General features: G+C 41.8%; 1 protein-coding gene across 2 annotated transcripts in view; it reads left to right on the top strand.

The window, feature by feature from the left end:
• Positions 1-16286, top strand: part of MROH8 (maestro heat like repeat family member 8) — a 41292-nt gene that overhangs the window by 2803 nt on the left and 22203 nt on the right. For both annotated transcript variants that reach the window (XM_069548537.1, XM_069548536.1), the window contains exons 2-4: positions 2458-2579; positions 4888-5033; positions 9003-9125. In XM_069548537.1, the coding sequence (XP_069404638.1) occupies positions 2458-2579; positions 4888-5033; positions 9003-9125 (391 nt within the window). The remainder of the gene's footprint in view (positions 1-2457; positions 2580-4887; positions 5034-9002; positions 9126-16286) is intronic.

The following is a 16286-nucleotide window of genomic DNA, read 5'->3' as shown; positions in this document are numbered from 1 at the left end:
TATGAATGGTGGAAATATTATATCATGCTGTGCTACTACACATCTTTTCCCAGTAACATTGGTAGCTTGATTTGGCTGCAAATGGAATATTTATACCATAGAGTCAGCAAATGCTACAAACCAGGGCTTGACTTATTGCTTTGTTATTGTGTAAATTTAATGTTGGAAATAATGTTAATCGAGATTAAACTTAAAAATATATTGCATCTGTAAATTTTACATTATAAATAGCACAGAAACTTGAAAATATTTGTGTTGTGTTTGAAAATTATCTAATTCAGAACAGAAGTTACTTCTAAAGTTTCAGTTACATGTTTATTGTTGTTTTTCAGTCCCTAAGTCATGTCCCACTCTTTTCGACCCCATGGACTGCAGCACGCTAGGCTCCCCTGTCCTCTATTATCTCCTTTGCTTAAATTCATTTCCATTGATCAGTGATGCTGTCTAACCATCTCACCCTCTTCCGCCTCCTGCTCCTTTTGCCTTCAATCTTTCCCAGCATCAGGGTCTTTTCCAGTGAGTTAGTTCTTCGCATCAGGTGGCCAAAGTATTGGAGCGTCAGCTTCAGCATGGGTCCTTCCAATGAATATTCAAGACATTTTAGTAGAAGGATAATGATGATAAACAATATCATTAATAAGTGAATGATAGATGGTACTGTGTGATAAGAAGAAAGAAAAACTAGGAAAGAGCAAGAGGGGCTGAGACAGGGCCAGTGTTCTGCCCCAGTCTCTTTTATCAGTGGAGTAGTGTCTTTTACCTGTCCGTTCACTTCTCATGAGACTGACAATATGTTAGGTACTGAGGATGAAACCACAGAAGTATGTTTCAGAGGCTCCAAAGAGCCCCTATGCAGTTATGTCTCAACACAGAAAGAACTGACTGAGAGGCAATGTTATAAATAAGAAGTGATTCATTAGAATAGGATGCTTGTGAGGTTTACAAGCAGATGGGCAGGAGGGTGCAGGGCTCAGAACGTACTGCCCTACAGTTTTATACTCAAAGGAAATGTGGGAAGGGGGAGAAGACCACCTTCTCCCTCATTCTTTAGTGGACATCAGGCTTCCATCATCAGCTCCTCCTCCTCTGTATCAGGTGGGGGAGTTTTCTCATCTCTACATGTTCAAAGTGAGACTGTCATGGTACAGTGAAAATGAGCAAAAAGATGGTAATGAACCCCATAAATGGTAAATCAGCTCAGGTTTCAGTATAATGTCACCTTATCCCTTTTTTAGTGTGTGCAGAGGAGCATGAAATAGGAATCATTAACTTACTGACCTCATTGGACAGGATGTGGGTCTCATTCCACTATTGTGCATGGGTATACCTCATGCTTCTATTGCACAGGTTTCTGGTGGTGTTTTTTTTTTAATGTTCATGTTTGCTTTTATTTAAAATTGTTTGATTTTAAAAGGTGTAGCATGTGCAGCACTGTGTTTGTTCGACTCTGGCTGATATATGTTATTACCGGTTGACTTTGAGTAAATTGCCATCTTGTTTGCTTAGAAAAAGAAAGATAGAGCTAATTGAATGGAAACACCATACGAAGGATTACAACAGTCCATTTTCCCTATTTGAAATATGTCAACATTGAAATATGAATTAAAAAGTACTATATGGAAAATATAGCAAAGATTAAAATGCTTCCTGAGGATATCTTTTGTTTAAAATATGGTAACTTACATGCAAGATATCATATTAATTTTAGGTACACATTTTATATTTCAGAAGAAAGTGAACCTAATATTCATAAAGTTGTTTTTTTGGTTTTTTTGTTTTTTTTGGCTGTGCTGCATCTTCGCTGCAGGATGTGAACTTTCTTTAGTTGCTATGCATGGGGGCTCCTCGTGCTGTGTTGCAAGGGCTTCTCTAGTTGCAACACATGTGCTTAGTTGCCCCGCAGCATGCAGGAACTTCGTTCCCAGACCAGGGATGGAACCTGCATCCCCTGCATTGGAAGGTGGATTCTTAACCACTGGACCACCAGGAAAGTTCCCTGCTGCACAGTTTTGTTGCTCAGCTTTGTTCTTGGTTTTGTCGTAAGTAAACCTGTTTTCCTGAGTGACTGTTAACTTAGGGGTCTCCCATAGTTTTTCCATTACTTATGATTCCTTAGTGGGATTACCTATTTAATCACTTACTTTGTCCCTTTACTCTGTCCATATCAAATATACAACTGTGACCATGTCAACAAGATTTCTTCCCTCATGGAGTTTATAGTCTGATGGGAGGTGGTTAGTAAACAAACACACATGAGCTTGATAATTGTAAGTAATAATTAAATACTATGCAAGAAATGAACAAATAAATATGAGACAGGGTAGGGAGAAGCTACCTAATCTAGATTGGTGATCAATAAATGCCTCTCTGAGAAGGGGACATTTAAATTTTCACTTGAGTGATGAGACAGAAGCCGTCCTGAAAAACTAATTTTTCCAATCCCCTCTTCATTCCTAGGATCTGTAGTCGAGAAGAAATAGTGATGCATTGTGCTTCTGACAGTGATTCGGGAAGTGTGGATTTGCAGCTGGGCAACTTAGAGGATATTAAAAAGCAACCAAGTAGCCTTGAACTTACAGGTGAAATGGGGGAAAGATAAAGGAGTGGGGCTGGGAACAGGGAATCTCTTGTCAAGTGACGTTTTAGGATGACCAGCTGTCAACTAGATTTTGACAGCGAGTTTGGTCCCTGACTTTAAGACCTTGGAATGTGATTGGTAAAATGAGATGATACATTATTCTAGGTATATAGAAATCCAAACTTAGTCCTGAAACAGATCATCCTAAAGGCTTGTACAGAGTCTAAGTGCTAGAAGGATTCTGAGAAGGGAGAGGCAGATGTGGATGGTTGCTGGATTGGGTTACAGCATAACTATCTTTCATTTATTCTACAAACATTTATTGAGGACCAGTTGCTGGGCATACAACAATGAACAGGGCCAATGTGACCCCTGCCCTCATAGGATTTACATTATAGTGCTTTTTGAAAATGACCCCCAAAAAGTAAACAGACAACAAACAAAGTAATTACAAGTTGTAGTAAGCACTATGAAAAAGTCGAACAGCTACAGTGTGTTTGAGGAACTACATTCATTCACTTGTACATACATTCAACAAATATTTATTGAAGGCCTATTGTTCTCTCAACACTGATCTAGCTATAGAACAGTGTACTTATAAACAAATGATTGGAGCTCAGTCTAATGTGTGTGATTAAGGGTTGGGAAGGAAGTAATGAGCAGACAGAGAAAGGTTTATTAGCAGCTTAGAGGATACTTAGCCAAAATGGGCAAAGAGGGGATTCAGGAAAGGGATCCTGGAGTCGAGCTCTGATGGATGAGTAGGGATTAGCTAGGCAAAGAGAGGAAGGGAAGGTGGGGAGAGAAGAAGAAACAGGCAGGCAGAAGGAAAGCCTGTGCAAAGATCATAAGTGAACAGGAACATAGGCTTCCAATGGACGACAGACACGTGGCAGGAAGTGGGAGAAATATACAGAAGACAGTAGTCAGAAAACCACTAAGGGAACAAAAGTAGAGAAACCTTCAGCTGATAGGTGTGTTAGGGAGGAGCTAGGAAGGCTGTTTGCCCAATAGGAATAAGGAATTTGGAATCAGAAATGGAGGAAGCAAGGATATAAAATGACCTGAATCTAGGAAAGCCCAAAGGAAAACGCTATGTTCCTCACTGGCAATAAAATTATTGTATTTCCTCAATTATAAGATACATATCGTCACATTGCATCATTTCTAATCATGATATATTTATTTTATAATCTCTGTAATTGGTATCATAGTGTTCCTTTTTTTTCCTGAAAAGTTTGTGTGTTAAACAGAATTTGTGTACTTTATAATCTTAAAAACTACATGAAGAGGAAAATGATGCCAGCAGAATCCTTGTCACTCAATAAAGAAGGTTGTTATCATCCCCATTTTGGAAATGTAGAAACAGGCCCAGAGAAACGAAGGTTGCATAAAGTCAGAAAGCTAGAAAGAGGCAGAACCAGGATGTGAGCCTAGGCAGACTCTGGAGCCTGTGCTCTCAAAGTGTTAGGTTGGCCCAAAATTTCGTTCAGATGTTTCCATAAGATGGTATGGAAAAACCCAAACTAACTTTTTGGCCAACCCACTATATCTCAGGTCAAGAAGGAGACACCTCAAGCACTTACTTACTCAGCTACCTGCTCCATTTGGAAAGAGATCATCAGCACAAGAGGCCACTATATTTTAATCTCTAGTCACTGCAGGGTCAAAGACTTTTGGATTTACAGAAGAATATCTACCATTGAAGTGCTTACTGTGGGCCACATACTGGGAAAGCCTTCTGTATGTACTACCTCACTCAGTCCCCAACAATAACCGTGTTTTATTGGTGAGGAATCTAAGCTTCTAAGAGACAGACTAATTTAATGAATGTCATATAGCTAGTAAGTGGTAGAGCCAGGATTCAAACTAGTCTCAGACTGAGAAAAATCCATGCTCCTATATCCCTCCTTCCTCATCCCAACCTTAAAGGTGTTTGTAGTTTAGGAGGCCCTTGGAGAACATTGGAGGCCGTTGGCCCTTGGAGGCCTTGGAGAAGGAAATGGCAACCCACTCTCATACTCTTGCCTGGAGAATCCCATGGACGGAGGAGCCTGTTAGTTTACAGTCCATGGGGTCACGAAGAGTCGGACACGACTGAGTGACTTCACTCACTCACTGGAGAACATTGGATTTGTAATTGAGAAAACTGAGACTCAGGAGGGGAAGAGACTTGTCCCGGGTTGCAGAGGAAATAGGAAGGGTGAGAACAGGACCTATCTATCTTGATGTCCGGGGGTTCTCCCCACTAAACTGTATGACTTCACACAGTACAGAGGCAACATCCAACGTCTTTCTTTGCACGTTAGACTCGGACATCTCAGAAATCCCCGGACTCCCCAGGGAATCCCTCACAGACACCTCCAGACATCTGACCCACCAAGGCCCCCTCGGTGAAGTCGTTGTTGAGCAGCTGATCCAATCCATCCAGAAGTTTTTTAATGGTGAACTAAAGGTATGCACAAGCAATCTTCCAAGTCATTCAAATTATTCATCTACCAAATATCTTAAATTTTTTTATATAGAACATTTATACTATAGGCTATAAAATTGATTTATATGTATACTGTCAACTGGAAAAAAAAAAACCATAACCTGCAAATGAAGAGTTCGGCTTTTTCAGAAGTGTTACTAAGGACTAAAGGGCTTCCCTGGTGGCTCAGAGTCTGCCTGCAATGTGAGAGACCCAGGTTAGATCCCTGGGTTGGGAAGATGCCCTAGAGAAGAGAATGGCAACCCACTCTAGTATTCTTACCTGGAGAATTCCGTGGACAAAGGAGCCTGGAGGGCTACAGTCCCTGGGCTCACAAAGAGTTGGATAGGACTGAGCGGCTAAGGACTGGAATGACAGTCTTTCAGATAGCTCTGAGGGACTATTGGTAAGGGAGGAGTCAGGATAAAAAGGAGTTTTTGATGGGGAAAAAAAACTGTGTAGTGAAAGCACCAAAAGATGGACTGCTAATCACAAAAGCAGACATTTCAGATTAATCATTTTAGTGCATGTGAGAAGGTACGGAGCAGCTCCAGTGGCTGATGGCTTGACGGACGCAGCACCGTTTGTTCACTGAAATGGCAGGTGCCATTCTTTATCCACAACACTTTTATATTTGTGTTTTGTATTTATAATAAATATATTTACATATTCTTCTAAATTATGTTTATAATCATGTTTATAAAAATTTTAAATTTCCTATAAAAACAAAGAAAACTGTAATAAAAGGTACAGGTTAATCTTCCCTAATCCCCTCAAGATTTAAGTTATCTTAGTTTCCCTCCTAGGATAACTTCTGTTAACATTTTGGTGTGTGTATTTTCAGACTTTTTCTTGTGCATACAAATGCATGTAATTATAGAAAAGCACACATCAGAGATAGTGGGAGAAAAAAGAAATTTCTTGGTCAATAACTATAAATCTGTATTATCCTACTTAATAATGCAGTATTCATTATTTAAGTGAAACATTCATTCATTCTGTGGGAGCATATAACAAGAGAATTTGTCTTGACCTGGGGGTAAAGGGAGGCATTCCTGAGGAAGTATCCTATCAGCTCAAGTCTAAGGAATGAATAGGAGAAAGTAGGAGAAGTTAAAATTGGAGGGTTGATCTCTGAGTTGGGAGGATCCGCTGGAGGAGGACATGGCAACCCGCTCCAGAATCCTTGCCTGGAGAATCCCATGGGCAGAGGAGCGTGGTGAGCTACAGTCCATAGGGTTGCAGAGAGTCGGACACAATTGAAGTGACACCACACACACACACACGTTCCAGAAATAGGAAATGAAACACTTAAAAGCTTTGTGGCGGAAAGGGTCAGAGAATGTCTGATGAGCTCAGAGAAGCCTGGCACGTCTAAACCAGTGTCCAAGGTCTCTGCCGTTTGTCAGCAGACACTTGGGTCATTTCCATGTTCACATGTGCTCAGCAGTGTCTGACTCCTTTCGACCCCGTGGACTGCAGCCCACCAGGTTCCTCTGTCCATGGAGTTCTCCAGACAAGAGTCCTGGGTGGGTTGCCATTTCCTATTCCAAGGGAGCTTTTCGGCCCATGGATTGAACTCACGTCTCTTGCATCTCCTGCACTGGCCGGCAGATTCTTTACCGCTGTGCCATCTATCTAACTGGGAATAATGCTGCAGTGCATATGGGAGTACAGATACCTCTCTGAGATCCAGTTTTCATTTCCCTTGAATATATGTGCACAGATGTTGGGGTTTGTGAAAATTCAACAAGTTTTATATTTTCTCTACGGATAATGCCAGTAAAAAAATTTTTTTAAGACTTAAAGCCAGAGTGTTGGTCTTCACTTTTGACTTGGACTTTTCTTTGTACTTCATGTCAGTAGGACTTTCTAAAGGATTTCTTTTTAATTAATAAAGAGCTTGGATTACTGCAGTGAATTGGGGGAAAAAAAGAAAAAGCCCATTCCCTGCCCTGACCTAAATCCACAGCCAGTCAGGGTAATAGATGAGTAAGAAGGCAACTTTATCACAGTATCACAAATACCACGTTAGCAATATATACATGTAATTTATGGATACACTTAGAAGGGTACTTGACCCAACTTCAGGAGAAAATGCATGATCTAAGTCTTAAAGCATATGTAGGTTTCAGTCTGTAAACAAAAAGTATAGACAAGTGAGAAGGCAGAAAGGCCCCAAAGCAAGAAAGGGCAGCATGAAACTTAACTGGGCTAAAACTCAGTATGCTACCAGACAAGGCGGAAGATGAAATGACAGAGATTAGCTGCGGTCACTTTGAGAAGGGCCTTGACTTTAATGGGTGCTGTTAAAAAGAGTATCAGTAGAGAGAGAGTTACCTGATCAAATTTGCATTTTATGACATGAAACTGGTAATAGCTGGGTGAATAGATTCAGTTCAGTTCAGCTCAGTCGCTCAGTAGTGTCCAGCTCTCTGCAACCCCATGAATTGCAGCACGCCAGGCCTCCCTGTCCATCACCAACTCCTGGAGTTCACCCAAACTCATGTGCATCAAGTTGGTGATGCCATCTAGCCATCTCATCCTCTGTCATCCCCTTCTCCTCCTGCCCCCAATCCCTCCCAGCATCAGAGTCTTTTCCAATGAGTCAATTATTCACATGAGGTGGCCAGAGTATTGGAGTTTCAGCTTTAGCATCATTCCTTCCAAAGAACACCCAGGACTGATCTCCTTTAGGATGGACTGGTTGGATCTCCTTGCAGTCCAAGGGACTCTCAAGAGTCTTCTCCAACACCACAGTTCAAAAGCATCAATTCTTCGGCACTCAGCTTTCTTCACAGTCCAACTCTCACATCCATACATGACCACTGGAAAAACCATAGCCTTGACTAGATGGACCTTTGTTGGCAAAGTAATGTCTCTGCTTTTCAATATGCTATCTAGTTTGGTCATAACTTTCCTTCCAAGAAGTAAGCGTCTTTTAATTTCATGGCTGCAGTCACCATCTGCAGTGATTTTGGAGCCCGAAAAAATAAAGTCTGACACTGTGTCCACTGTTTCCCCATCTATTTTAGAAGGGGACAAAACTGGAGCACAGCAACCCAATGTAGGCTTGTTCTACTGATACAGGTGATAGAAAATCAGGACATTGCTATATGTTGCTACTATTGCCACTTGCTATCTAGAGGGCTTATACGAATTTATACCATCTACATGTAGGCGAGAAAAGACTGGAAGAAATTTTCTCATGACATGTAGAATTATTGGTGTCTTTTGCTTTCTTCTTAATACCTTATTTTTTCAGTTTGTATGATAGATATTGCTTTTATAATCAGATAAGGAAACAATACAAAAGATTTTATTCTTCAAATCAGAACTTGTATTTTAACAGGAAACAGAGACTCAAAATAATGAATTTTTAATGACATCAGGAGAGCTGGACGTAATGGTATCAGAGGTCACCTTTAAGAAACAATAAACAGGGAGGGCTTCCCTGGTGGCTCAGACAGTAAAGAATCTGCCTGCAATGTGGGAGACCTGGGTTCAATTCCTGGGTTGGGAAGATCCCCTGGAGAAGGGCATGGCAACCCACTCCAGTATTCTTGCCTAGAGAATCCCCATGGACAGAGGAACCTGGCAGGTCTGTCCATGGGGTTGCAAAGAGTCGGACACGACTGAGCAACTAAGCACACAGCACACAGACAGGGAAGGTGGGTGGAGATGCAGACTAAGGGTGGATAGAGCCATCATGGAGTACTTAGTAAAATCTAGCTGAGAGGGAAAATGAAGACCCAAACTCAGGCAGGGCCACTGGCCAAGGAATTTTATTCCTCTGCAACTTCTTTATTCCTTGTAATAAAATGCTAATCTTGGGTTGGATGAGATGTCAGTCGTTTAAAACATTCCAAGAAGCTTTTCAAAAGCCTTTGACAATTATCAAATGAGATTATAATGTAGAATTGTGTTTGTATCATTTTCCCACAAACTCAGAGTCAACTTGAGAAGCTGACAGCCCTGAGATCTTTGTCTTCTCTCAGCCGAACTTTACCTTCTGATGAAACCACGGAATTGTTCATTCACAGCCACATAGCAGACATTGTGCATCTGCTAAGTGTAAGTATTATGGCCTGATCCCAGATTATTGGGACCAGGCAAATTCTGTGACAACAAAGTTTTTAGTGGTTTCATCTATGTTATCAGTTCCCTCAACTTCTTTTTCATATCAGTATTTCTGCATAGAGGAGAAATACCCAGGGTACTCCACTAAGAGAATCAGCCTTGAAAACCAATTAAAAGAGCAGCAGTAAGGGAAGGAACAGCATTTAAATAGGCAAGCAGTAGTGAGGCAGATTCTATAACAAAATGCCTAGGTTCAGTGCCGCTTCTGCCTCTTTCTAGCTGTGTGACTTTGGGAAAGTACTGCACTTCTCCATGCCTTAGTATTCTCATCTACAAAATGAGAATAGCTGTATCTATTGGAGTGGCCAAAAATTTTGTTTGGATTTTTCCATACGATGTTATGAAGTTTTGGGCCAACCCAGTACTTTACATAGTTACTGAGAGCATTAAATAAATAAATGCCAGCCGCAGAACACAGTACCTAACACATATTTTGCATTTGAGACACATGATGGTATCCTTGTCCTGTTTGTATTTAACTCTAGCCACACTCTGCCACTAACTCATTCATTCACTGCCTTGTTATGTACTTGACAGTTTCAGACAGTGCCCTAGGAACTGAGTCCACAAAGATATAATCTCTGTTCCTGCAGCCAATCAAGTGTCACCGAGACTATAACAAAAGTTTAAATAAGTCTAGTAAGGGCACAGAGGAGTAAGTGAGTGGTCTGTTCCATGTCAAAGAATCCAGATGCACTTAGACAAGCACTTAACTTTTTAAAAAAAAATTTTTAAGTGAAGGAAAATTGCTTTACAGAATTTTGTGGTTTTCTGTCATACATCAACAAGAATCAGCCATAGGTACACCCATAGGTACACAGATTTGTAAGGCTGATTAGATTGATGATTAGTTTTCAGAACTGAAGGCTAACCTGCTAATGGGTTTGTTAAGTGGTAGGCATGGTAAAGAATCCACCTTTCAGTGCAAGAGCCACAGGAGACATGGGTTCAATCCCTGGATTGAGAAGGTCCCCTGGAGGAGGAGATGGCAACCTACTCCAGTATTCTTGCTTGAGAAATCCCATGGACAGAGGATCCTGGCAGGCTACAGTCCATGGGGAACCAAAGGGCCAGACATAACTGAGTGAGTGAGGCCATAGGCACACCAGACTATATCAAAGATCTTCTGTATCCAGAACACTGTGGTGCTTTGAAAAGAATACAAATTTCCTGGAAGGGTTATTCCTTGCCCTTCAAGAGTTTACAGTTTAGTTTGGAAGTGACTACACCTCCTAAGTAGGTTGAGAAAAATTCCAAGTAATAGATCAAGTAGAACAGAATGATATGATGCAGATTTAAGGGTGAGTGAACTTGGCTCTTCTCCATGGAACGAGAGTTATATGCAGCCATAGGACTCAGCCAAAATGGCATGATTCCACAGTCCCACCTCTACAAAAATTGGCAGCAGTGGGTTGACACATATTTCAACCAGTCAGCTCAGAAGATCCACAAGCAAAAGCATGCTGAATTTCCCCATGCTTTGCACCTGAATCTGTCCAGCCAGTAGCAAAATACCTACTGTCAGACATCAACCCAAGTTTGGGCTGGCAAGGGGTTCAGCCCCGAAGAGTTAAGGAGAGTCAGTGTCCACCAGAAAACTCCAGGGGTCAGTACATCATTGTTCAAGACCATGTGCAGGGGCTAAAAGAGTTCTGAGGAGAAAATCAGGGTCATTCTAAAGAAAGAAGTTTCATGGCTTTTCAGTCTCCAAATAAAAAGAGCAAAGGAAGCTGAGAGCAGAATATGGAAAAGAAGGGGGACAAGACTCTTACAGTACTTCACCAGAGAAGATTTACAAATAAGCACATGAAAACATGCTCCATCACTATGATTAGGAAAAAGCAAATTAAAACCACAAGAGGGACTTCCCTGGTGGTCCAGTGGCTAAGATGCCACATTCCTAAAGTAGGGTGCTTGGGTTCAATCCCTGTTCAGGGGGCTAGATCCCACATGCTGCAACTGAGAGTCTACATGCCGCAACTAAGACCCAGCACAGCCAAATAAAGAAATAATACATATTTTTAAAAAAACACAATGAGATTCAGCTGTACACCAACTAGACTGGCTAAAATGAAAGAAAGGTGATACGGAATGTTAGTGAGGAGGACGTGGCACAACTAAGGCTCCCATGTACCCCACAGCCATTTTGGAAACCTGGCAGTTTCTTAAAAAGTTAAATATATACTCACCACAGTGATAGTGATAGTGAAGTCGCTCAGTCATGTCCGACTCTTTGTGACCCCGGGGACTGTAGCCCACCAGGCTCCTCAGTCCATGGGATTCTCCAGGCAAGGATACTGGAGTGGGTTGCCATTTCCTTTTCCAGGGGATCTTCCCGACCCAGGGATCAAACCCAGGTCTCCCACATTGCAAGCAGACGCTTTAACCTCTGAGTCAATATGACCCAGCAATTCCATTCCTAGGTGAAATGAAGCATATGTCCATACAATGACTTGTACACCAGTGTTTTATAGCAGCTCTATTTGTTTAGAAACTAAACACTGGAAACAACCCAAAGATCCATCAACAGGTGAGTGGATCAACCACTTTGGTATATCCATACAATGGAATACTACTCAGCAACGAAAATGGATGAACTGTTAATACATTGTACAACTTGGATGAATCTCAAAATAATTATACTAAGTGAAAGAAGCCAGATAGAAAGAGAATATACCCTGTGATTCCATGAAATTCTGGAAAATTAAGACTTATCTATAGTGATATCACATCAGTGCTTTCCTGGAGGTGGGAGTAGAGTGGGGACAGGCAGGAGGGAGAATTTACAAGGTAGCACAAGAGAACTTTTGGGAGTGATCCATATCCTGATTGTGGTGATGATTCCATGCATACATACCTATGTTCAAAATCATTAAACTGTACACTTTAAATATTTACAGTTTATTTTATGTCAGTTACTTTAAAAATATGTAAACAATATGTGGAGAACTTTAATACAAAAGAGAAGAACACAGTGACAATCAGGATATAAAGTAATGACAAGATTTGAATGAAATTAATCCAGATAGATCTCCTGATCTAATCTTAAAAGGAAGTGATAAATAGGATTCAAAGAAAGAACCAGTGAGTAGGGGCTTTGAGGGGTAAATTAGGATCTGGCTATGCAAAGTAGTAATCCTGAGTTATGGTAGAATTATTCATAACCCTGGGGGCTTCTCTTCTTGTGGGATGCAGGCTAACTTGCCTCAAAGGCATTTGGGATCTTAGTTCTCCAACCCATGTCCCCTGCATTGCAAGGTGGATTCCTAACCAGTGGATAACCAGAAACGTCCTCCTGTTGCAGAATTTTAATGTAGCTGGACTTGTCCATAATTCCTCTTAGTTTTCCTCTGGCAGCTTGAGACTCCACCCTAATTCTACCTCGAGGTCCTCCACAAAACCCTACTACTATGCCATCTGGTAAAGAGTATACTCAACATTGAAGAAGCACTGTGTTACTTGAGCAGCAAGGTAAGAAATGGATGAGAGTGATGTTTTAGGAAGACTCTTCTATGATATGCATAATGCATGCTCAAGGAATACGGAGGACAGGCAGTTCACGGTAGACTGAACTAATAAGAAAATAATCTGTCCTGTTGTCCACGTGAGAGTTTGAGCTCCCTGAAGCAGAATGATGAAGAGGAAAGGGACCTGTTTTAGGAATCAAAGGACACAGTTTCTAGTTCTAGTTCTGTCAAGCACAACCTTTGTGGTTTTAGACAAACCACTTTGCTTCTCTGAACCTCTAGCTCCACTTGGAAAATGGAGATAGTAATATCTGTATGGCTTTCATTAAAACCTTTGAAACAAATGTCTCATTTTCTTAAGATTGGTTAAGATTCTCCTTGAGGCAAGCAACGAAGATCAACTCTGGCTCACTTACATTAAAAACAAAGGGACGGGGACTTCCCTGGTGGCCCAGTGGCCTCCCCAACCCAATGCAAGGGGCCCAGGTTCAACCTGGTCGGGGAACTGGATCCCACATGCCACAGCTAAGAGTTCTCATGCCACAACAAAGACCTGGCACAGCCAAATAATTACATATAAAATTAAAACCAACAAAGGACGCTGGAATATCTTGCTTAGAGTCTAAGCAAGATGTTTACCTATCAAGCCTCCAAAAGAGCCCATTCCAGGACACCTCCAGGAGTCTCAAAGGCAGGGACTGCTCTGCCATCACTATGACCCTAACCTCTCGCAGCTCCCAATCTGTCCGTGTCCGTCAGTCCTTAATTCCACATTCTGGAGGAGAGAGTCTGCTTGGCCCAAGCTGGGTCTCTTCTCCATTTCTGCATCGATCGGGCGTGTCAGGGGGCAGCATGGTATTATGAGGCCATGACTTCTGGGCATCCCTCCCTCCCTGTGTATTAGAGGCAGCTTCCAGAAAAAGGGTGAGTGCTGTGATTTGGATAGTCACCCCGGGAGGTCCCTGCTACACAAATACTTTAGAATCAAAAAGCCTCTCAGTTTCTGACTCCACATAGTGGTTAGCATAATTATGAATATATAATAAGCCATTCATACCTTACTGATTAAAAAAAAAGAAAAGACATACTGGGTGAAGTAAGTTAGAGAAAGACAAAAGATACAAATATGTGGAATCTATAAAAGAATACAAAGTAACATTTAAAAAACAGAAGTAGAATCACAGAGACAGAAAACAAACTTATGGTATCAGAGGGTAAAAGGGAAGAGGGATAAATTGGAAATACACTATAAATACACTATATAAATACATAAATACACTATATAAAATAGATAACTATTAAGAACCTACTGAGGGAATTCTACTCAATACTCCGTAATGACCTGTATGGGAAAAGGAGTAGAGATATATATGTATGTGTGTGTGTGCGTGTGAGTGTGTGAGTGTGTGTGTGTATAACTGATTCACTTTTCTGTACACCTGAAACTAACACAACACTATAAATCAACTATTCTGCAATTAAAAAAAATTTTTTTAAAGATTATTCTGACAGAAGTGGTCAGGTAGATTAAAATCAGAACTGCAGGCCTGGTGTTTTTAGCTAAAAAGCACTGCCTTCATCCATGTGGGAGTGGCTACAGGAATATGTATAGGAATATGGGTACAGGGATGGAGAGTCAGAATCTGTGCAAAGCAGGAAGGGGCTATCACTGTGATAGATTGGACATGGGAAGTAAATAGAGGAGAGAAACCACACACCATCTCTCTTACAAGCCTGGGAAAGGATGCCGTCCTCAGTAATTGGAGGCAGAGGAGTCCTGTCCTTTGCATGGGAGAATGATGAGCTCACCTTTTAACACCCAAATGCCAGGTTGTCCCTGTGACAACCTGTGATGCTCTTGAGAGAAGTAGATCTGAGTGAGTAGAGGCCGACTGTCTGCCTGAAGGCCAAGTCTGATGCTTTGTCCCTTCCAGATTGTGAACCATACAAATAAGTAAGAAAGCTCCATGAGGAAATCAGAAAGAAGAAGTAGTCCATCTGCGAGATCTGACCAGAGTTGGAAAGTGAGACGAGAAAAGAGAAAGAGAAAACTCAGAGAAGGGCACAAAAGAGAGCCCAGGCATGTTTGTTGAGCACTGCCTCCTGGGCACCGTCCTAAGTTCTAAATGAGATCTTTTGGGTGGCAGGCAAGAGAAACCTAAAAGGGGAGATCTATTCTTAGGATCACTGCATGTTCCCTAGAATCCTGTAATAGGAAGAGCATCTTGCTCCAGAAAGGAAATGAAACCACACACACACACAAAATAATTTCCTCATGCCCAATGAGAGCATTCCACTTCTTTTCCTCCTTTGTGTGCATTTCCATCTCCCTCCCTCTCCCTCCTCCTCCTCTTTCCTCTCCCCGCCTCCCACCTCTGTCCTGCCAAAATTTGCTCTTTTGGTTACCCCATCCATAGGGCAGTGCTCCCAAATTTTAAGTTTTGTCCTTTTCATAGACCAGCCAGCCAGAGATTGAGGCTCCTTGTCTCAATTCAGCATTCCTAAGAGAGAGAATCTAGTGAGTTCACCTTGTGGTGTGTACTCCTAGACAGATGAGTTGTGGTTAGCGGAAACAAACTGCCTTAGCAGAAACATTGCTGTGTGTGGACTTCCCTGGTGGTCCAGTGGCTAAGACTTTGTGCTCCCAATGCAAGGGACACAGTTTGAATGCTGGTCAGGGAACTAGATCCCACGTGTCGCAACTAAGGATCCTGCATGCTGCTACTAAAGATCTTGCATGACACAATGAAGATGGAAAATCATGCTTGAGGCAGCGAAGACCTGGCACAGCCGAATACATAAATATTAAAGAAACGTGGCTGTGGAACACCCACTGTTGATGGCCGAAGGCAGTTGCCAGAGAGGCTGGGTAGACAGTCCCATAAGGAGGCCCCTACAACCGTTTACATCTGCTCTTCAGCTCAACTCCCTGAGATAGAGCTCATCTTCTCCATCCGGATAAGGAAACTCAGGCACAGGAAAGTTCAATATGACACACAGGGTCACAGAGAGCGAGAGAGTCAGAACCAGTGCTCAAACCCAGGTGTATCCAGCTCCAGAGCCTCTTTTTTTCCTACCACTCTGCAGGTTCATTTAGTAGTGCAAAGCTGCTTTCCCTCTGCCAGTTTGGAATCCGTGAAGTTATTTGTTTTCCAGGACAAGCAACTTAGAATAAGATTAGGCACTAGAGCAGAGATGGCTGGTTTAGTAGCAAGAAGAGTTAGGAAGCCTAAACTGGAAATAATCTCTAGTCATGAAAATAATGACTAACAGACACTATCTCACAGTTGCTGAGGGCTACTTAGTATTATGGGCTTCCCAGTTGGCTCAGTGGGTAAAGAATCCACCTGCAACGCAGGAGATGTGGGTTTGATCCCAGGGTTGGGAAGATCCCCTGGAGGAGGGCATGGCAACCCACTCCATTATTCTTGCTTGAAAAATCCCATGGACAGAGATCCCTGACAGGCTACAGTCCGTAGGATTGCAAAGAGTTGGACAAGACTGAAGCAACTGAGCACACACACACACTGAGTATTATGAATTAGCTCATTTAATTCTCACAACCAACTTATGAAGGTAAATAGTACTGTTATCTTGTTTTACAGATAAGGAAACTGAGGTACAGGCA

Source organism: Ovis canadensis, chromosome 13, assembly GCF_042477335.2.
Source record: "Ovis canadensis isolate MfBH-ARS-UI-01 breed Bighorn chromosome 13, ARS-UI_OviCan_v2, whole genome shotgun sequence".
Lineage (NCBI taxonomy): Eukaryota > Metazoa > Chordata > Mammalia > Artiodactyla > Bovidae > Ovis > Ovis canadensis.
This window is presented reverse-complemented; position numbering and strand designations above follow the sequence as displayed.